This window comes from Anomaloglossus baeobatrachus, chromosome 4 (assembly GCF_048569485.1).
Source record: "Anomaloglossus baeobatrachus isolate aAnoBae1 chromosome 4, aAnoBae1.hap1, whole genome shotgun sequence".
In the NCBI taxonomy this organism is placed as follows: domain Eukaryota; kingdom Metazoa; phylum Chordata; class Amphibia; order Anura; family Aromobatidae; genus Anomaloglossus; species Anomaloglossus baeobatrachus.
The window spans coordinates 418605681-418629230 of record NC_134356.1 but is presented as its reverse complement, the minus strand read 5'-3'; the positions used below and the strand labels follow the sequence as shown (position 1 = coordinate 418629230).

The following is a 23550-nucleotide window of genomic DNA, read 5'->3' as shown; positions in this document are numbered from 1 at the left end:
GCCTCCACCCCAGCTCCGCCTTTACCCCAGCTCCGCCTTCACCCCAGCTCCGCCTTCACCCCAGCTCCACCTCCACCCCAGCTCCGCCTCCACCCCAGCTCCACCTCCACCCCAGCTCCGCCTCCACCCCAGCTCCGCCTTCACCCCAGCTCCGCCTCCACCCCAGCTCCGCCTCCACCCCAGCTCCGCCTTTACCCCAGCTCCGCCTTCACCCCAGCTCCACCTCCACCCCAGCTCCGCCTTCACCCCAGCTCTGCCTCCACCCCAGCTCCGCCTCCACCCCAGCTCCACCTCCACCCCAGCTCCGCCTCCACCCCAGCTCCGCCTCCACCCCAGCTCCACCTCCACCCCAGCTCTGCCTCCACCCCAGCTCCGCCTCCAGCCCAGCTCTGCCTCCAGCCCAGCTCCGCCTCCAGCCCAGCTCTGCCTCCAGCCCAGCTCTGCCTCCAGCCCAGCTCCGCCTCCACCCCGCGAATCTTCATTAGTCCCACCGCCACTCTTGGAATAACTTCACTTCTGCAATACAACCTCACCAATCGCACATTAGCCATTCACATTGAACACTGTATCACACACAGCCATCAGATTTTGGTTTTGACAAAATATTTCTGTAAGCCTGTCACCACGACAAGGTACACTCTTTTGGCAGGACCACTCTACTCTAACTTTGTTTTTTTCTTTTTAAATCTAACTTTTTTGGTATATATTTATTTTTGGTATATCTATTTTTTTTTTCTTTAAGGGAATGTGTCACAAACCAAATTGTGATAGTATAGACTTGTGGATTTAGACAACCCCCTTAAAAGGAATCTGTCACCAGGTTTTTAACACCTAATCTGAGGGCAGCATAACGTAGGGGAAGAGATCCTGATTCCAGCAATTGTCACTTATTGGGCTGCTTAGTGTAGTTTTGATAACATCACTAGTTAATCAGCAGGAGATTATCATTACAGGGCTACTCGTCATGCTGCAGATAGTGCAGAACTGCTAGATCTGCAACAGAGAAAACATTGATTTTATCACAATGACAGCTAACAGCCCAGTAAGTGACACATCTCTGGAATCAGGGTATCTGTCTCTACATTATTCTGCTGCTCTCAGTTGGGGGAGCAAAAACCTGCTGACAGATTCACTTTAAGGCTCATTCAGCAGTCGGTGAAAACCGGTCTGCACTTGGACCGCAGTGTATGGACTAGCCATGGGTCTCCTGACCTGACCTCAGCACCCTAATAGCATATATGAGGGGCAGGTCAGGAGATCAGAGCCCGGCTATGCATGGCGTTTTAAGCTGATATTTAAACTGATGGTTGTTCTTTATGAGAGCTGAGGAGGGTTGTGAACAAGAAATGCCACATAAGGCAGAATTAGTCCACATGTCCTGTAATCATCCGTTGGGAAAAATGATTTCTGCAGGATCCGTTTTCTTTAACATGGGAGTCTATGGAGGACAGATCCGTTAACAGATTTCTATTTATCTTCCATCTGTAACAGATGTGCATCCTGACCTGCGGGGCTACAAGTCTCCTCCGCAGGAGAACGCAGCTGCTCGTGCCCACGATCAGGGTTCGGTGCGCTGCGGTCTCCTGCTTGTGCTCTCCCTATGCGACTCCACAGCAAATAATTGACATGCTGTGGCCTCGGAAAGCCGCACCGCAGGTCAGTTTATGCTGCGGGCCATACACGCGCACCGTGGACACAGGATTTCTACAAATCCCATCCACTGTGCTTGTACTGTACATTGCAGCGTTTTGGACGCAGCTGAAGCATGCAACATCCAAAACACTGCAAACACTGATCATGGGCACGCAGCCTAAGGAGAGTCTTTATCACAGCCTGGCTATTAGGGCAGGGGGCACCAGTCTCTGATACAAAGGCCTTACTGCTGCTGCATTTTCCTAAGGAGATACTTTATCACAGCCTGGCTAATAGAAAAGAATCTCCTTAGGAATATACAGCACCACTTGTATTAACCCCTTCACCCTTGGATAAGATTCCGTCTTTCTTTTTTTTCTTTTTTTTTGCTCCTCTTATTTCAACAGCCGTAACTTTTTTATTCTTCAGTCATGACCAGCTGAGGGAGGATTCTCCGGTCATGATGTCTGTGTAACCAAACCCCCTTATCCTCTAAAATTAAACACACGGACTGCATGCGACTTGGTTCAAATGGCCACAGCAGCCTTTTTTATTGCCTATTGTTTTACAGACTAGTACCTTAGGGACGCCGTCCAACGGGCGACCCAAAACAACCACATAACGGTAACAATAGACAATAACATTTACAATACCCCCCGGGGTAGGCCCAGTCCACTACTACTACTCCCCCTGTCCCCGGCCGCAACACACCGACCCAGAGACGAGGTGCCAATCACCCACGGATTGACCCCCACACTTTGGCAGAACCCCGTGCCTGCCACATCCCGGAAACCGAGAGCCACCATACCAAGACAATGACTCCCGGTCCAGCCACCAATCACTTCCAAACCTCTGGACCAGACCTACCCCCACCGCTACTGTGACAAAAGGTATCCCAACTACCCAAAAACATCTCCCACATGACAACACAAAGGGAGGGTGGGCGGGGATCGTTCGGCGTCCGGAAACAGAAGAGGAGGTAACTCCTTCCTCTCCCAGCTAACCCTTTCCCTGCTCCTCCTCTTCCTCCCCGGCTAAAACCATCCCCCAAAGCCATATTAGGCATATACCACTGTCCCTATTAACCCATCACTCCCTACCTCCCCCTTGGTCATGTCGCCCCTCCCCCCAAGTGGGTCCGTGGCTTTCTTGACCAGCTGAGGGAGGATTCTCCGGTCATGATGTCTGTGTAACCAAACCCCCTTATCCTCTAAAATTAAACACACGGACTGCATGCGACTTGGTTCAAATGGCCACAGCAGCCTTTTTTATTGCCTATTGTTTTACAGACTAGTACCTTAGGGACGCCGTCCAACGGGCGACCCAAAACAACCACATAACGGTAACAATAGACAATAACATTTACAATACCCCCCGGGGTAGGCCCAGTCCACTACTACTACTCCCCCTGTCCCCGGCCGCAACACACCGACCCAGAGACGAGGTGCCAATCACCCACGGATTGACCCCCACACTTTGGCAGAACCCCGTGCCTGCCACATCCCGGAAACCGAGAGCCACCATACCAAGACAATGACTCCCGGTCCAGCCACCAATCACTTCCAAACCTCTGGACCAGACCTACCCCCACCGCCACAGGACAGACCACGTGACACCTTACGTGGCCTGGACCCGCCACACACCAAAAGCACGCTCCACACCATCCTGCAGACCCAACGCCCATAAATCCAGACCGACCTCGTTGAGGTGCACACCATCACCCCTCCGAAATCGCCAATCAGCCGGCTCCAAATCCCTGTGCCGTACCACAATCCCACCATTCCTGGTCACAAACCTAGCCACTACCCTATTCACCTGGGCCCTGGCCTTATTAACCTTCTCCACCGACCGAGCCCCTCTCCATGCCAACCTGGTCACTATGTCAGACCATACGACCAGCAAACCAGGATACCGCTTCCACAACTGCAGTAAATCAATCTTTATGTCTCGGATCAAATCCCGCGACGCCCTGGCACCAAGATCATTACCCCCCACATGCAATACCAGCACATCCGGGGGCCGCTCAACTTTACAATGGAAACGAAATTCCGGGACCACCCTGCCCCACTCCATGCCCCGAACTCCGATCCATCGAACAGTCGCCTGCGCACGATCCAAACCCAGCTGTCGACCATTCGGGCGGACCTCCGCCCGACGGGCACCCCAAAATACGAAGGAGTGCCCCAAGATCCAGATCAGGCACTTCCCTATAACAAATAAAACAAAACGAAAATATCAAAACCAATAACAGCACAACCACCAACACATCAAAAAACACCCCTTTCCTCAAACCTTCCGCACGTAACCAAAGTCCCATGATGCTACAACAACTGCGGTCTCACATACCGCCGAAAACAAGAAGATTCCCATCTACCAATACGCTTTACCACCTCATCTCCAAGCCCCCAACGGGCTGCCTCCGTTGCTGCACCAATTCGGAATGAATGCGACCCGAATTCCTCCGGGCGCTCCCCCGCGTTACGTAGACTTAGCCGCAGCACCGCCACAAACTGAAACCTCGACAAAAACGACCCATTCAAATGCCGCAACAACGGGCCAGGTAAGCCTCCCCTCACGGCCATAAATCTCTCGACTAAACGCACAGGGCACAATTCCTCTCCTGGAACCGCATATAACACCACCAATCTACCACGGCCCAGCTGATCCATTTTTGACCGGCGAATCCGGCACTCCACCTGACTACTGCTCACTTGCACGTCCTCAAACATCAAACCACCACCCGTCACCCTGGACGGGCTCACCAGCTCGCCTATCCGGAACGCCCCATAAAAAGCGAGACCGAAAGCCGTTGTAAATAGAACCGTCTCGTACACAGACTCACAAATGCCGCTCAGGCCACCCACCATCCGTCTCAACAAACCAAACGATACAGGGCGCCTCTTGTCCCTCTCCCGTACGCCACGGCGAAAGCCCCGCAAAGCCTGACGAACCCGAAAATCCTGTGAAACATCACGCTCCCCTCTCATTTTTAACCAAAATGCCACTGCCGACACCCGATGTGCCACAGCCGATGCCGATCGCCCGGCTGAAAAATCCGTACTCACCAATGACAACAAAGCCACCAAGTAATCCACGCTTTCCCCACCAAACATCAGACGCAACAACTCCTCCCATTCAGCCCACACCTTAGCATACCGGCACCAAGTCACCTCGGTCACCGAGTTCCGAATCAAGTCTGAGATCACCGCCTCACCAGATGCCACAAATCCTCGGGGCACTCCACTCCAACTTCGTCCGCCCACGGCAACAGCGCCCGAAACCTGCTGAACTGAAAACGAGACAAAGCATCAGCCACCTCGTTGTCAACACCCGGAACGTGCCTTGCCACTACCTGCACATTCAACTGCAGACATCTCAACACTAAATGCCGCAAATACACCACCACCGGCTCCGACTTAGCAGACAAGTTGTTAATCGCGTGCACCACCGCCTGGTTATCACAATGAAAACACACTTTCCTTCCGGCAAAGTGCGACCCCCATAGCTCCACTGCCACTACAATGGGGAATAGCTCTAACAGAGCCAAATTCCTAACCAAGCCGCTCTCCCGCCACGCCTGTGGCCACTGCCCGACACACCAATGACCTCTGAAGACAGCCCCAAACCCGGCCGACCCCGCCGCATCCGTAAACAGCTGCAACGCCCCGTTAGACGCCACCCTCTCCATCACCAGCGTCCGGCCGTTGAAATGCTGCAAAAATTGATCCCATACTTCCAAATCGTCCCTGATCGCCTTTGTGATCCGCACAAAATGCGCCGGCAACCGTACCCCGGCCGTCGCCGTCGCCAAACGCCTCGCAAACACTCTCCCCATTGGCACAATTCTGCAAGCAAAATTCAATTTTCCAAGCAAAGACTGCACCGCCTTAAGCCGCACCTTCTTCGCCGCTTTTACCCCTGACACTGCGGACCTCAAATCACGGACCTTCTCCGCCGGCAACCTGCATTCCATAGCAATGGTGTCAATTTCAATTCCCAGAAAACACATCACCGGCGCCGGGCCTTCCGTCTTATCCGGCGCCAAAGGAATCCCGAAACTGGCCGCAACTTTTTGCAACGCAAATAGCAAACCCGCACAAACCATCGAACCCGCCGGCCCGACACACAGGAAATCATCCAAGTAATGAATGATGGACGTAAGCCCGGACACGTCCCGAACCACCCACTCAACAAACGAACTAAATGCCTCAAAGTACGAACACGAAATGGAACAGCCCATTGGCAAACAACGATCAACATAATAACTGCCATCCCACCAGCAACCCAACAAATGCTGACTATCTGGATGAACCGGTAACAACCGAAACGCTGCTTCCACATCCGCCTTTGCCATCAATGCACCCCGCCCCGCCGCCCTAACCAGGTCCAACGCCTTATCGAACGACACATAATATACCGCCGACAACTCCGGCGCAATGCCATCATTCACCGATAACCCTTCCGGGTAAGACAAATGATGAATCAGCCGAAATTTATTCCGCTCCTTCTTTGGTACCACCCCCAACGGTGACACCACCAAATTCCCGCACGGCGGGGCGACATAAGGGCCGCCCATCCTGCCCAAAGCCACCTCCCTTTCCAGCTTCTCATCCACCACTTCCGGGTGATCCCGAGCGGAACGCAAATTACGATACGGCGGAACCGATGCATTAACAACCGACGGAATATGAAAACCATCCGAAAAACCAGAACTTAACAACGCCGCCGCCTCCTTGTCCGGATACCTATTTAAAAACGGAACCATCACTTCTACCTTCACCGGCGTCGTCCCTCTTACCAGCCCCATCACCAGCCTTTCCTTTTCCTTTTTTAAAACATTTGGACAAGCTATGTCCCCCCCCACATCCGGAGCATTCATGCTTAAAACGGCACGCCGCTCCAAACCTGCACTGCCCTTCATTGTACTGCCAACACAAACCTTTCTTGAAACTTGCCGGGGACCCGGCCCCCCCCGAACCCCCGGCGCCCCCCCGAAAGGGCTGAGCCGGTGCCGACATCAATCGCATCCATAAGGAAATATCCTTATGGTCCCAACGCATATCTGGCCGCAATGCCTTCCGCTGCCTAAATTGCTCGTCGTAGCGCAGCCACGCCAGTCCGCCATAAACTCGATAAGCCTCCCCTATCGCATCCATGTAGCCGAACAAAGCCGAACAATGCTCCGGCTCCTTCTCCCCGACCACGCTCGCCAAAATCGCAAATGCCTGTAGCCAGTTGGCAAAAGTCCGAGGAATAAGCCTATAACGGCGCTTTTCCTCCTCGTCCTTCTCCTTTTTGGAATCACTCGGCTTAACCCTATCCAAATTAAATTTCTCCAGGGGAAGCAGAGAAAATATCTCCACATATTCCCCTTTCCAAATTTTTTCCCGCACCTCCTTCTTTAAATGGGCCCCCAGCGGGCCCTCAAAACAAACATAAACTTCGCTTTTAGCCCTATCATCTAAGCGCACCACCTCATCCTCCTTCTCCTTTTCCTTCTCCTTTTCCTTCTCCTTTCCCTTCTCCTTTCCCCCCCCCGTCTCACTCCCCCCTTCGCCCCCCCCTCTACTCGCACCCGCTCCGTCACCCCCCGTCGCCGCCGAGGCCCCTAAACCGGCTGCACCCACCCACGCCGCCACCGGCGCCTGGGCCCCCTCCCCCCCCGCTCCCGAAGCCGCCGCCAGCCCCTGCAACAGCCCCAACAATTGACTCCACACTGCGAAACCAGCGGGCGCTGCCGTAGCCGCAGCCGCCCCCCCCCCGAAGCCCCCCGCCAGCGCAGCCCCTGCCGCCTCCGCGGCCGTCTCACCCGACCGCCGCTCGGCGTCTCCCGAGACCGCCGCCTCGCTGTCCTCCGTCTGTCGTCCATCCGACTCCTCCGAACCGAAAGCCTCTTCCCCCTCCTCGCCGCTGGCCTCATCTTCCATCCGACATCCGGGGGGCGCCGCCGCAGCACCCCCCCCACCACGGCCGCCAGACAGGGCCGCCGCGTGGGCAGAGTCATCCCCGCTCCATCTCTTGCCCCGGGGTGACAACCCAGGAGACCGTCCTGTCCCCCGCGCCGGCACCCCGGGCCTCGACCTCTTGCGCCCGCCCCCCTGCCGACTGCAAGGGGCCTCTGGGCGCGGACGACCAGACGCCCGGCTCCGGATCTCAGCCGTCGTCGCCTCTGGCCCTCCTGGGCTATTGCAGGCCTCCATCCGCCGAGTCCTCCCGCTCCCACGGGAGACTGCCACATCCGGGGGCTGCACAGCGGTACTGAGTGACCCGGCGGTTGCCGCAGGGCTCCCGCCGTCACTCCTTCTCTCAGCCGCACCGGGGTCAGGCACCGCAGACCCCCCCCCGGCGCCGGACCTACCGCCACGTGCAGCCCCGCGGTCCCCCCGCCGACTGCAGGGGGATCTGCTGGCCTCTCTCCTGCGCCGAGCGCGCTCCCGGCCTGGAGCCGCTGCAGTCTCAGTAACTCCAGCCCGGAGGCCGGGACCGGAAGCAGGCCCCGTGCTGGCCACTCCCACCTCCCGACCGCCGCGGCTGGAACGAAGATTCCTCCCGCCGGCCTCTGCAGCAGCCAGACGCTGCTGCTGCGCTGCACTCTGCGGAGGGTCCCTGGAGGGGCTCTTACATCTCCTCCTCGCCCCCCCCGCGCCCGGGGAATACCTGCGGGGGGGCCGCGACTGGCGCCCGCCGCTGCTGGGGGGACGAGGGGCAAGCGCCGACGGGTTAACCCCGGCAGCCCTGATGTGGGTCTGCACTGCCAGGGGCCCGTGCGCTGCGACCGCTGCCTGAATCAGACGCTGGAGCTCCTGAAGATCTGCCATGGAGGTGCACGTGCAGATCGTTCGGCGTCCGGAAACAGAAGAGGAGGTAACTCCTTCCTCTCCCAGCTAACCCTTTCCCTGCTCCTCCTCTTCCTCCCCGGCTAAAACCATCCCCCAAAGCCATATTAGGCATATACCACTGTCCCTATTAACCCATCACTCCCTACCTCCCCCTTGGTCATGTCGCCCCTCCCCCCAAGTGGGTCCGTGGCTTTCTATCTTGCCATATGAGTCTGTTTTTTGCGGGATGAGTTGCACTTTGAAATGAAACCATAAGTTTTTCCATATACAGTGAAGGAAATAAGTATTTGATCCCTTGCTGATTTTGTAAGTTTGCCCACTGACAAAGACATGAACAGTCTGTAATTTTAAGGGTAGGTTAATTTTAACAATGAAAGAATATCCAAAATCCAGAAAATCACATTGTATAAATTTATATACATTTATTTCCATTTTGCAGAGAGTAATAAGTATTTGATCCCCTACCAACCATTAAGATTTCTGGTTCCTACAGATCACTTAGACCAGGGGTCGCAAACTCAGCTGGGTGTATGGGCCGCACATAGAAAAACATTTTTGCAAGGGACCACATTCTTTGCAGGACAAAGTGACATTTTTAGTGATACCATATTTATTTTTCTATACACCTTTGGATCACTTTCTTGAACATTTTTTGCTTGCTTATTATAACAAATGTGCACTTTTTTTGTTTAAGTTTATATATAAAAAAGCATATTTAATGGTAACAAAGGCAGATCAGCAGCCATCTCCTTTCAGTGAGAGAGGAGCTGCGCTGATCTGTCACAGACCACGCGGCCACTATATGACCCGCTGCCTGGTGTCAGCGGCTGCGGCGGCTCCCCCGTCACCGCGCACAGTAATGATGAAGCATAGCGCGGCCGGTGCCGCGTTATGCATCATCATTCTCCCCCTGTGCCTGCGTGGTGATGTCACTCCCATGCGACTGTTGTGCTGAGTGCACAGAGTGCAGGACGGGAGGGCGCCGCCCAGAGCCCCGGGAGAACGAGGAGAGGGGAGAACGAGCAGCGGTGGAAGAGGAAAGCAGTGAGGACATGGAGGTCTGGGGAGGCTGCATTATTATACATGGAGGCCTGGAGAGGCTGCATTATACATGGAGGTCTGGGGAGGCTGCATTATTATACATGGAGGCCTGGAGAGGCTGCATTATTATACATGGAGGCCTGGAGAGGCTGCATTATACATGGAGGTCTGGGGAGGCTGCATTATTATACATGGAGGCCTGGAGAGGCTGCATTATACATGGAGGCCTGGAGAGGCTGCATTATACATGGAGGCCTGGAGATACTGCATTATACATGGAGGCCTGGGGAGGCTTCATTATACATGGAGGCCTGGGGAGGCTGCATTATACATGGAGGCCTGGGTAGGCTGGCTGCTATATTAAACATGGAGGCCTGGAGAGGCTGGCTGCTATATTATACATGGAGGCCTGGAGAGGCTGCATTATACATGGAGGCCTGGAGAGGCTGGCTGCTATATTATACATGGAGTCCTGGAGAGGCTGGCTGTATTATACATGGAGGCCTGGGGAGGCTTCATTATACATGGAGGCCTGGGGAGGCTTCATTATACATGGAGGCCTGGGGAGGCTGCATTATACATGGAGGCCTGGGGAGGCTGGCTGCTATAGCCTGGAGAGGCTGGCTGCTATATTAAACATGGAGGCCTGGAGAGGCTGCATTATACAGGGAGGCCTGGAGAGGCTGGCTGCTACATTATACATGGAGGCCTGGAGAGGCTGGCTGCATTATTATACATGGAGGACTGGGGAGGCTGCATAATACAAAATGAAGGACACTTTATACATGGAATATAGGGGTGCATTATACATGGAGGGGTATGGGGCTGCATAATACAATATGAAGTTTTATGGGGTTGCGTTATAATACATATAGGACTATGGGGGCCACATTATAATATATGGAGGACTATGGAGCCTACCTTATACATGGACTATGGGGGTGCATTATAAAACATTGGGGACTATGTGGTGCAGTATAATATATGGAGTACTATGGGGTGAATTATAGTATATGGAGAACTACGAGAAATTCATTATAATAATTGGAGGGCTATGAGGGCTACTTTATACATGGAGGACTATAGGGCTGCATAATAATATATGGAGGCCTATGTGGTGCAGTATAATACACAGAGAACTATGTGGTGAATTATAATACACAGAGAACTATGAGAAATTCATGATAATAATTGAAGGACTACTTTATACATGGAGGATTATGGGGGTGCATTATAATATATGGAGGACTATGTGGTGCAGTATTATATATTGAGTACTATGGGGTGAATTATAATGCATGGAGAACTATGGGAAATGCATTATAATACATGGAGGACTATGGAAGTGTATTCTAATATATGAAGGGTTATGTGTGACCCTTTATACTGTTTGGAAGGCAATGTTGGGGCCATTATTGTATTTGGAGAACTATATACAAGGGGGGACAAAGATACAATCAGGGGATGAGAACGTTTAGTGCTGAGGGGAAAAAGGCTCTTTCCCTCAGCACCCAGTTTTCCCATGCTCTGATATGGGAAAGCTGGGTGCTGAGGGAAAGATGTATAGCAGAGCATGGGAAAGCTGGGTGCCGAGGACAAGATGGATATCAGATATCTGGAAATAGGAAATCTGGGGGCTGATAGAGGGATTTCAGATCATGAGAAATCTGGGTGCTGTGGGTAGTAGCCAAGTGTCAGCATCATTATCCTGTACCCCGAGTGTCAGTGTCATTATCCCGTACCCCAAATGTCGGTGTATGTGGAGGGGCGGTCCAGGTCTGAACTTTGTACTGGGGCCCATCAAACTCTAGTTACACCACTGTCCAGTGATAGTATAAGATCCCACCACCTATTACTCAGAAATAGCCATGGGTAACAGGTTCAAAGAATAACATACAAAACCAATACACAAAGTTTGAACCAAATAAATATGATTTTTTTTAAATATATATAATCTTTATTAAGTAAAATAAAACAAAAAAAGAGAGAGAGGGGTATGTAATAACAAAGAATGTGCACTAGGTGGCATACCAGTGCAGCAGGAGACAGGAAACCAGTTGTAATATAAATAGTACAAAAATGATGGCAATAAAATATGATACAAATACCAATGTTCCAATGTAAGTGTGACACCCTTGACTCTATCAGGGTGTCACAGGGAACTGCACCCCTGTCTCTCATGGTGCAGAACCCACCCTCCATGGTTCTGGGTTCCTACACACTGGTATTGCTTCCATCAACACTCAAATCCTAACCACAGCACACCCTGTGGTCTAGCTGGAATAAGGCCACCCACCTAGGGGTCAGGCAGACTGGTGAGAGGGAGTAAGTCAGTTCAGCAGTATCTCCCAAAGAGTGAGGAGCTGGGAGTAGCAGCTCCCTGGAGTCGAGTAGTAGCCCTCAAAGAGTGAGGAGCTGAGGGAGTTGGAGCTCCCTGTGTGACCTTGGTTGAGTCGCAGACGGTGGTCTTGGACCAGAGAAGTCGGAGACCCGGTCGCAGGGTATTGGGAGAGGGTGAACAGACTTAGTTTTGGAGAACAGTCAGCAGCAGAAGTCCAGAAACCGGACCGGTACCGAGCACAGCGGGGTACAGGGCCCTAGATCAGGGAGTAGCTTCACGCGACCTGATAATTCACCTGTGGAGGATAGTCTCTTTATGAACTTTCCCCAAGAGCTCAGAGATCGAAGGCATCAAGACAACGAGGGGGATAGGGCTTTCCAGCTTATGCAGCTCACTGAAATCCCAAGTGTCAGCCATCGAGAGCACAGCTCCACTATATCACTATAGGGAGCGGGACCCTGACAGCTTCAGGCCGAAGGGTCACTCAGGAACATCTACACAATTGTGCATGGAGGCAAGCTCCGGACCACTAAGCAATATCAGCGGTGACGGACACCCGGACGGGCTACCCAGAGTGGCAGCGGCACCCAGAGACTTGGTTTACTTCTGTGTCAGAGTCTGCTTATTGGCCGCACTAACGACTGCATCGCCTGAGTGAATACACTTGCCTCCCCGCATCCTGACCTGCCCAAATCACCTCCACCATACCGTTCCACCTCGCTCCAGAGCCCCGGGGCCTTCCCTACCCGTGGAGGGATCACCATCTAGCTGCCCCACTCCATCAGCCCCGGGTACTCCCATCGGCAGCGGCAGTACTCCTCGTTACCGCAACCACAGGTGGCGTCACGAACTGTCTCTTGTAAATATTTCCCCTCCTTTTATTCGAGTGGCCGCTGAGCCCTGGGTCCGGGGACCCTCAAACCACAGCAAAACCCCCGGATCCGAGAAGTCCAACTGCTGCAGGGGAGGCACACCTCGAAAACTTTGGCATCACGAACAGGATCGTACTGGGCGGCACATAAGATCCACAGCAAAAATTGAAAATGTTTTTTTATGGAAGACATGTATCAAAATAACCAGCATAAAGAAGTTACACCATAATTAAACATCCCGCTGGAATGGCGCCAAGTCCCCTAAGTATGTTTCAGCAATAGCCTTCGTCAGGGGTGTGTGGCGCCATACTGACAGGAAGTGTCTATAAGTACACATCCCCGGCCGATGTGATTGGTTATATCATTGGCGCATGCGCTGTGCACCCCAAAGCGACGCGCAGACAGGGAAGTGCGTCATCGTACAAGGGAGTCCCAGGGTCCGCCCCCTGTGAGTCACTGCATCACATGACAAAAAGTCTGTAACGCCGCGATGCATGGGGAAGACACCAGGAGTCCAGGCGATAGACATACGCCCCCCGTCAGCACATCGCCGGGACACAATGCATGCTACAAACACTGACCTGCGGTGTGGCTTTCCGAGCCGCAGCATGTCAATTGTTTGCTACAGAGTCGCAAGCATCCTCCGCAGGGAGAACAGAAGAGATAGACCGCAACTGCCCAAACCTGGATAGTGGGCACGAGGAGCTTTGATCTCCTGCAGAGGAGACTCGCAACCCCAGAGGTCAGGACCTTCCATGTCAAGGACACAGCGGGTCCTGATCATGAGCACGTACCTGCCTCTTGTGGCTTGCAGACGCCGTGATGAACGCAGCCCAATGCAAGGAGCCGGCGCCAGCAGGGCTTTACTTCCTTAAGTTTGAATCATTTGCGGTGCCGCAGAGCGCTAAGCACTATACCAATGGCAGCAGTCAGCCAATCAGAGGCAAGCAGGTGACATCATACACTGGTGGCAGCCATTGGTATAGTGCATAGAGCACTGTGGCGCCGCATATGATTCAAAGGAAGTAAAGCCCTGCCAGCTCCGGCACCCTGTATTGGGCAGCAATTGTCACAGGGTCTGCGAGCCACAAGAGGCAGCCTAGGGGGCCGCAATGCAGTCCGCATGTTTGAGACCTCTGGCTTAGACGCTCCTAATCAAGACACATTGTCTTCTCAGTGGCGTCACTGCTCTGCAGACTCTCGGGTCACAATGCGCTTTACATGACCCGAAAATGACCTTTACAATGTAAGCCTAGGGCACGTCAGAACAAGGTTCCATAGGCCTTCATTTGCTTGTCGTGGTCGCGGTACCTTTGGGTGACTATGTGACCCCATTCATTTGTATTATGCTGTGATACAGCAGCGACACCAAGATAATCTTGTTCACAATCAAAGTCGTCCTATGGCCCCAGCCTGATTGTCTTCCTATGAAAAATTGACTGTCTCTAAAAGGGGAAAAGTACATTGTGAGCGGTATAATGCAATCATCAGCCTATTGCTGTAGGAAGCGGCGTACAATCAGCATTGTCTTCTTCAGAGGTGATCATTTCATGGGAGGTGCGTCCTTAAATAACTTCTTCATGCTAATAGGGGACATGGGTACAAATTGTTACAATATATATACATTTATAAAACAAAGTATTACAATGTATGAATTCATTGATGAAAGGATTACAGCAGAAGAGATGATAGAAAGTTTAAAAAGACTGAATATGTGGTGAATGGGTTCAAAAATCACCTCAGATTTGGATATAATCCACATGGTGACATTGTAAAGATCTGATTGTTCTAATCTTCCCATACATAGGGAGATGTAGAGCGTCAAAAGTCTGCAGTGAAGGAGCATCTGGAGATGGTGAAACGCGAGCGGACCTACATCATGCAGACCAGGAGAGACAGGTAACTGCAGATACCGCATATGCTTCTGCCTATTCTTCCACAGTCTAATGAGCAATCATCTTAAAGGGATACTCTCATCATCAAAGTGGTTGTAAAAAAGAACAACCAATTTACTTACTAATAAAATCTTATCTCTTCTCATGAATGTAGGGATTTCTAATTCTATTGTTTACTACTGTAGCGCCAGCATATCTGTCCCTGCTCTCTCCTCTCCCCCCCAGACCAGCAGGAATACGGATGCCTTTACCTCCTAGGCTGCCGGCTTGTTCCTGTGGGCGTGCATGTGCTGAGTGGTCCTCTGCATTCCCTGTATCGGTTCCCTGTCCTCTCCTATGGCCATCCTCATGGTGCGTGGTCCTCTACTCACCTGTATGGCTAACCATGTGTCACGTGGTTGTCTGCGCCCCTGCGCTGCCATCCACGTTTGAGGTCCCTGGCTCGCGCCCCCTCCGCAGATGCTTACATGTGTGTCTCCTGCTCCCACCTAGACGCCAGGCCCTGCGCATGCTGCACAGGGTTTCCTGGTCTCCAGCATAGACGGCACGCACGCTTCCTGTCCATTTGAAAAGAAGCGTTCACCCTTTGCAAAGGTGCCCCCAGCCTATTGCTGGGAGGCACCAGGAATTTAAGGCCCCCTCCTCTGATGGGAGGGGCCAGAGCTGTCGTTAGGATTTAATATTACAACAATTGGTCCAGCCTGTCTGCACTGGTCTGCCAGTATCCAGCACCAGTCCTGCATGTAACCAGCTCTGAGTCTGCTGTATCTACCTTATCTGTGTTCATCTTCTTGCACCTGTCACCGATCCCGGCCTTTCCTTCCATACCCGCTTGCCCCAGCCATTCTGTCTGCCTCTGGCTCCTGGCTGCACCTCTGTCTCAAGCCTGATGTCTGATGTCCCGTGCTCGGTGATCCGTGCCTGATAACCGAACCAGATGTCTGAAGTCCCGATGCTATTCCCTGATGACCGGAGTCCCTCCTGATGTCCTGTGCCGAATGACTTGAGCCTGATGTCCTATACCTGTGCACCTGCTCCCATCCAGTCTGTTTCTGTTTCTGCCCTGTTTGTCCTGCTAGTGCCCGTTCTGCCTGTCCTATCAATTACCTGACCCCGTTCCTGCTGTCACCTGGCTCCACTCAGCTGCCACAGTCCCAGTCACTGCCCTGGGAGTGGTACCTGGCGTCTGCTTGGGTAGACGCTTAGTCAAGTACGTCCGTCGTCAGGGTAAGCCCGGCTGCCAACTGTGGTCCAGTGGGTCTATTCCCGTTCACCACCTCATCACCGTGTTTTAATGCATTCAATGCAATAAAGCACATTGGAAAAAAAGAAAAAAAAAGGTCATTTCCTTCTGATATAGGTAGATAGAGAGAGGGATAGATAATGGATAGATAGATAGATAGATAGATAGATAGATAAATAATGGATAGAGAGATAATGGATAGAGAGATATAGATAGAGAGATGGATGGATGGATAGATGGATAGGTGGATAGATGGATAGATGGATGGATAGATGGATAGGTGGATAGATGATATATGGATGGATAGATGGATAGAAGGATAGATAATGGATAGATAGATAGAAGGATAGATGGATAGATAATCAATAGATAGAGGACAGATCAATCAATCGATAGAGTCCCTGTGAGGACACACTGCATTTCTTGCGAGCGGGAATGTGTTCACATTACCGACCATGAGAAATGACCTGTAGTTACCTCTGCAGTCTCGCTACGACGCTGCATTGAGTATGTGTCAGACTGGATGCAAGTGTCGTGGGACCTCGGTGGATTCCGCCGGAGCTGTGTGTTGGGTGGGTTAATAAAGTGGTGAAAGAGGGGGATTTTTTGTGTTTTATTTAAAATAAAGGATTTTTCGGTGTGTGTTTATTCACTTTACTTACGGGTTAATCATAAAAGCTATCTCATAGACGCTGTCATGATTAAGCCAGGACTTAGTGGCAGCGATGCGCTGCTATTAACTCGTTATTACCTGGATTGCCACCGCATCACGGCAATCTGGAAGAGCCGGGGACACTCCGGGACTGTCGCATACTGGATGTGACAGTCCCGGGGCAGCTGCGGGCTGATATTCTCGGCTCTGGGAGGGGGGGCATTAAAGGGGTGGTTCACCCATTTTTTTATTTTCTGTAGAAGTTCTACTTACAATTCTAGGTATTTTCTCCATTGGCTTGTATTTCCATTTCTGGCACTGAGCGGCGCTATGCTGCACGCTCAGTGCCGGTCACATGACCCCCTGGAGCTGTGGCCGCCAGCATCCTCTGACGTCCCGGCATTTCCGGGCTCTCAAACTGGTCGGGTACGTCACAGGAGGCTGGCACCACTCAGATTGAGTGACAGGGCTGTGGGCGGTGACTACCGCACATCACAGCCCAGTATCGAGTGGAGGATCCGGAGGACGTCAGTGTGGAGCCGGCAAAGCGTCCTGCAGATGGTGAGGCGCGGGGCAGGGGGGTTCTTCAGCTGAATCCCCCCCTGCACGTAAGTATCTGATCACACTCCCCACCCGCCCGCTCTGCTGCGATGTCAGGAGAGTGGCCAGTGTCGGGCAGTGTGATCATCTGCTCCTCCCAGAAGCAAGACACTGACAGGCATGTCACCGCTGTGCTCTGCCATCTGTCCTGCTGCATGGGACCAACTGTCTGCACTCTGTCACCTGCACCACAAGTCACAGAGTGGAGACAGTTGATGACAGAGCACCTCTTCCCCCCCCTCTTCTTTCCCCACTCTCTTCTCTCCCCCCACTCTTCTCCCCCCCTCTCTCTCTTCTCCCCCCCTCTCTCTTCTCCCCCCTCTCTCTTCCCCCCCCCTCTCTCTTCCCCCCCCTCTCTCTCTTCTCCCCCCTCTCTCCCCCCCTCTCTTCCCCCCTCTCTCTCTTCTCCCCCCCTCTCTCTCTTCTCCCCCCCTCTCTCTTCCCCCCCTCTCTCTTCTCCCCCCTCTCTCTCTTCTCCCCCCCTCTCTCTCCCCCCCTCTCTACTCTCCCCCCTCTCTTCTCCTCCCCCTCTTTCTCTTCTCCCCCCTCTCTCTCTTCTCCCCCCCTCGCTCTCTTCTCCCCCCCCTCTCTCTTCTCCCCCCCTCTCTCTCTTCTCCCCCCCTCTCTCTTCTCCCCCCCTCTCTCTCTTCTCCCCCCTCTCTCTCTTCTCCCCCCTCTCTCTCTTCTCCCCCCTCTCTCTCTTCTCCCCCCCTCGCTCTCTTCTCCCCCCCTCGCTCTCTTCTCCCCCCCTCGCTCTCTTCTCCCCCCTCGCTCTCTTCTCCCCCCTCGCTCTCTTCTCCCCCCTTGCTCTCTTTTCCTCCCCCCTCGCTCTCTTTTCCTCCCCCCTCGCTCTCTTTTCCTCCCCCCTCGCTCTCTTTTCCTCCCCCCTCGCTCTCTTTTCCTCCCCTCTCGCTCTCTTTTCCTCCCCCCTTGCTCTCTTTTCCTCCCCCCCTCGCTCTCTTTTCCTCCCCCCTCGCTCTCTTTTCTTCCCCCCCGCTCTCTTTCCCGCCCCCCGCTCTCTTTCCCGCCCCTCGCTTTCTTTCCCGCCCCTCGCTCTCTTTCCCGCCCCTCGCTCTCTCTCTTTCCCCCCCCGCTTGCTCTCTTCCCCCCCCCGCTCGCTCTCTTTCCCCCCGCTCGCTCTCTTTCCCCCCCGCTCGCTCTCTTTCCCCCCCGCTCGCTCTCTTTCCCCCCCCGCTCGCTCTCTTTTCCTCCCCCCCGCTCGCTCTCTTTTCCTCCCCCCCGCTCGCTCTCTTTTCCTCCCCCCCGCTCGCTCTTTTTCCTCGCTCTCTCCTGGCATGGTCAGTAGAGAAATCTCTCCATCGTGGAGGGGTGAGAGGGAGTAATAAACATAGAGTCCCTACTGTGTCTGTGTATTTATTTCTAATAAAGTATTTTTCTCTGTGTGATGTCTTTTTTTTTTTTTAAACCCTTTGCTGGAGATTCTTAATGGCCAGGTTAAACTTGGCCTGACATTAAGAATCTCGGGCTTTATACCAGCTGGTAAAACATAGCTGGTATTAACCCCTTATTACCCAGCGTGCCACCTGCCACCAGGGCCACTGGAAGAGTTGGATACAGCGCCTGAAGATGGCGCTTCTATGAAAGCGCCATTTTCTGGGGCAGCTGTGGACTGCAATTCGCAGTGGGGGGCCCAGAAAGTTTGGGCAACCTTGCACTGTGGATTCCAATCCCCAGCTGCCTAGTTGTACCTGGCTGGACTCAAAAATTTGGCAAAGCCCACATCATTTTTTTTTTTTAATTATTTCATGAAATTCATGAAAAAAAAGGGCTTCTCTATATTTTTGGTTCCCAGCCGGGTACAACAAGGCAGCTGGGGGTTGGGGGCAGCCCGTAGCTGCCTGCTGTACCTGGCTAGCATACAAAAATATGGCGAAGCCCACGTCATTTTCTTAAAAACGTTTTCAGGGAAAAACCTTTATAAAAAAAAAAAATGCTTCCCTGCATTTCTATTGCCAGTGAAAGTAACACCAAGCAGCGGGGGCTAGCAGCCAGTAGCTGCTTTGGTTACCCTTAGCAATAGAAAATGCAGCGGGAGCCCACAAACAATGTGATTTTTTTGTTTTTTTATTTTTAATGAATTTTTTTTAAAAAAAATCGGCATGGGCTTCGCCCATCGAGCACCAGAGCATTTTACTGCTCATTCATCCCAAGTAATCAGATGACTCCAGTGTCGGCCGATTACTTGTTCTGTGTCCCCCTGCATCCATCGCAGCGTGTACGGGCTGTGAGGTCAGCGGAGTGGAGACAGTGACATGCTCTGCTCTGACACATAGTGTGCTGCATGTCACTATCTTTCTCCACTCTGGTACTTGTTGTGCAGGTGACCGGATGCTACATGTCACTAACTGTCTCCACTATGGGACTTGTTGTGCAGGTGACCGAATGCTACATGTCACTAACTGTCTCCACTATGGGACTTGTTGTTCAGGTGAGAGTGTATACAGTTGGTACTATGCAGCAGAAATCACAGAGTGGGGCAGTTAGTGACATGTATCATCCGGTCACCTGCACAACAAGTCCCAGAGTGGAGACAGTGACATGCTCTGCTCTGACACATAGTGTGCTGCATGTCACTATCTTTCACCACTCTGGTACTTGTTGTGCAGGTGACCGGATGCTGCATTTCACTAACTGTCTCCACTCTGGGACTTGTTGTGCAGGTGACCGGATGATACATGTCACTAACTGCCCCACTCTGAGACTTGTTCAGGTGAGAGTGTATACAGTTGGAACAATGCAGCAGAAGTCACAGTGGAGCAAGTTAGTGACATGTATCATCCGGTCACCTGCACAACAAGTCCCAGAGTGGATACAGTGACGTGCAGCACACTATGTGTCAGAGCAGAGCATGTCACCAACTTGCTCTGCTCTGTCACCTGCGGTGCTGCATGTCACGTTTTTGCCGCGATTTGGTGCGTTTTTTGCTGCTCACTTTTTGTTTTTGCTCACTGCGTTTTTAATCAGTGCACAATGCCATTAAAGATTGTTGATGAAAAAAAAAAAAGGTCTGATGTCATTTCCTTATTCAAAATGTTCATTGTATGCAGGAGAGCAGACAGCAGCTGCAGAACTACAAGGCTCAGCATCCTCCATTCACTAGTGTATGCAGGAGAGCAGACAGCAGCTGCAGAACTACAAGGCTCAGCATCCTCCATTCACTAGTGTATGCAGGAGAGCAGACAGCAGCTGCAGAACTACAAGTCTCAGCATCCTCCATTCACTAGTGTATGCAGGAGAGCAGACAGCAGCTGCAGAACTACAAGGCTCAGCATCCTCCATCCAGGACTGTATGCAGTTTTTTACCCAAGAAGAAAAAAAAATGACATGGGCTTCGCCATATTTTTGTATGCTAGCCGGGTATAGCAGGCAGGTACGGGCTGCCCCCAACCCCCAGCTGCCTATTTGTACCCGGCTGGGAACCAAAAATATAGAGAAGCCCTTTTTTTAATTATTTCATGAATTTCATGAAATAATTTAAAAAAAAATGATGTAAGCTTCGCCTAATTTTGGTGTCCAGCCGGGTACAACTAGGCAGCTGGGGATTGGAATCCACAGTGAAGGGTGCCCAAGCTCCACCCCAGAAAATGGCGCTTTCATAGAAGCGCCATCTTCTGGCGCTGTATCCAACTCTTCCAGCTGCCCTGATGCCGGGTGGCTAGCTGGGTAATAATGGAGTTAGGGCTAGCTGTATATTATCAGCTAGCCCTAAGCCCGAAATTCATGGTGTCACGCCAATATTAGACATGGCCACCATGAATTTCTAGTAATGATAAAAAAAAAACACAACACCCAGAAAAATATTTTTATTAGAAATAAAACACAACACAATTAGTGACTCCATCTTTATTGAAATAAACCCCCCTCCGCAGTAATCCTGGGTCAAGGGTCCCGCGCCGTCCAATCCGGATCCAATATCATCTGATCGAGCGAGCGAGGTGCTGAACTGAACTTAAGTGCTGAATTTAAGCTAAGTGCATAGTTTCAACACAATTACATAGTTTGACACAAGAACATAGTTTGAATTTATCCTTAGACGTTTCCCATTGGGTTTTTTCTCTTTGTTTTTCTACTTTACTGTTGATCCCCATTTGATAGGTGCTCCATGGACAATGCTACCAGGTGTGTATCTTGTCAGATGTATGCATGCCTTGAGCAGCCGTTCGAGGGTGACTATGTCTGCACTCGATGCAAGCATGTTGCGTGTTTGGAAGCCAAGGTAACTGATCTAAATAAGCAGCTTGCAACACTAAGGGGCATTGCAAACCTGGAGAGGAGTTTAGAGCTCACTGAGCTTTCTCTGGCTGGGGCCAGTGATATGGAGGAGGGTGGAGGTGGGAAAGATCAGGACCCAGAGGTAGGTAGCTGGGTAACAGTTAGAAGAAGAGGTAGGGGGAAAAGTGTCAGGGAGCCTAGTCCTGACCTGGCACAACCTAGTAAATATGCCTGTTTGGCTGATATTAGGAATGAAGGGCCTGGACTAGGGTCACTACAGCAGGATGTTGCTCCTAGCAACCAGGAAAACAACTGCTGTAGGAAGGAGGGAAATAGGAGTGCAGCAAAGCCCAGACAGATGTTGGTGGTAGGGGACTCTATAATTAGGCGGACAGACAGGGTCATCTGTCGCCGAGACCGTGAATGCCGAACAGTGTGTTGTCTGCCGGGTGCTCGGGTTCGGCATATTGTGGATCGGATAGACAGATTGCTGGGTGGGGCTGGGGAAAACCCAGCGGTCATGGTGCACATTGGTACTAATGACAAAGTTAGAGGCAGGTGGAAGGTCCTTAAAAATGATTACAGGGAACTAGGAGAGAAGCTGAAGTCCAGGACCTCCAAGGTGGTGTTTTCAGAAATACTACCGGTGCCACGAGCGTCACTAGAAAGACAGCGGGAGCTTAGGGAGATAAATATGTGGCTTAGAAATTGGTGCAGGAAGGAAGGGTTCGGGTTCATGGAGAACTGGGCCGACTTCTCAGTCGGCTACAGGCTCTACGGTAGGGACGGGCTGCACCTCAATGGGGAAGGTGCAGCTGTGCTGGGGGAGAAAATGGTCAGACGGATGGAGGAGCTTTTAAACTAGGATCGGGGGGGAGGGAGGGTAGTGGAGCAAATAAGGGGATAGATAGAGCAGATAGAGACAGGGAGACGGTAGGGGTCAATGAAGGATTAGGGGGGGATGGGACATACAAGGAACGTAGGGAGGCTAGGAGTAATAAAGGTGTTAATAGGATTAAATGTCTACTGGCAAATGCAAGAAGTCTTGCAAACAAAATGAATGAATTGAAGACTCTTATGTTAACCATGGATTATGATGTGGTGGGCATTACGGAAACCTGGCTGGATGAAAGCCATGACTGGGTGACAAACATACAGGGTTATAGTACATTTAGGAAGGACAGGAAAGGCCAAAAAGGTGGTGGGGTGTGTATATTTATTAAATCTAACCTAAAACCTGTGTTGTATGATGACATTGAGGGGAACAGCAACAATGTAGAGTCAGTATGGGTAAATGTACATGGGGAGGGGAATAATGGAAAAATGCTAATTGGAGTTTGCTATAAGCCTCCTAACATACCTGAACAAATAGAGGGTGAAATGCTGGAACAAATTGAAAAGGCAGCTAATAATAATAATCGGGTTCTTATTATGGGGGATTTCAACTATCCAGACATTCAGTGGGACATAGAATCTTCTGGTTCTGCTAAAAGCTGTAAGTTCTTATCTACCATTCAAGACCTCAGATGGTAGGTGAACCGACCAGGGGAGATAATTTGCTAGATCTGGTCCTGTCAAATAGACCGGATACAATTTCAGATCTACAGGTCCGGGAGCACTTGGGCACCAGCGATCATAATATGGTAAGCTTCAACATAATATTCAATAGAACATTTCAAAGGGGGAATGCTAAAACCTGGAATTTTAGGAAAGCTGATTTCAACAAATTAAGGGAAGAGCTTAAATGTGTAGATTGGGACAAAGTCATGGTAACTGGGGATACCGAACATAAATGGGGTAAGTTTAAGGATATACTACTAGAGTCCTGTAAAAAACGTATACCCAGTGGTAATAAAATGTCCAGGAATAAAAAGAAACCACTATGGATAAATAAGACTGTACAAAGTATAATAAAACAAAAACAAAGGGCATTTAAAATCTTAAAGGCTGAGAATACAGAAATAGCATTGCAGGAGTATAAAGATATCAATAGGAAATGTAAAAAAGAAATCAAACAAGCAAAATTAGCTACTGAGACAAAAATCGCCAATGACATTAAAATAAATCCCAAAATCTTTTATAAATACATTAATGCCAAAAGGAAAACAAAGGATAGTATCGGCCCCTTAAAATATAATAACAAGTTAGTTATAGAGGACAAACAAAAGACTGAGATATTAAATAGGCATTTCTCATCTGTAT

At 51.4% G+C, this 23550-nt stretch overlaps 1 protein-coding gene across 1 annotated transcript in view; it reads left to right on the top strand.

Moving 5' to 3' along the window:
- Positions 1-23550, top strand: part of LOC142301592 (uncharacterized) — a 118884-nt gene that overhangs the window by 91445 nt on the left and 3889 nt on the right. The window contains exon 19 of the mRNA XM_075342619.1: positions 14533-14624. Coding sequence (XP_075198734.1) covers positions 14533-14624 — 92 coding nt within the window. The remainder of the gene's footprint in view (positions 1-14532; positions 14625-23550) is intronic.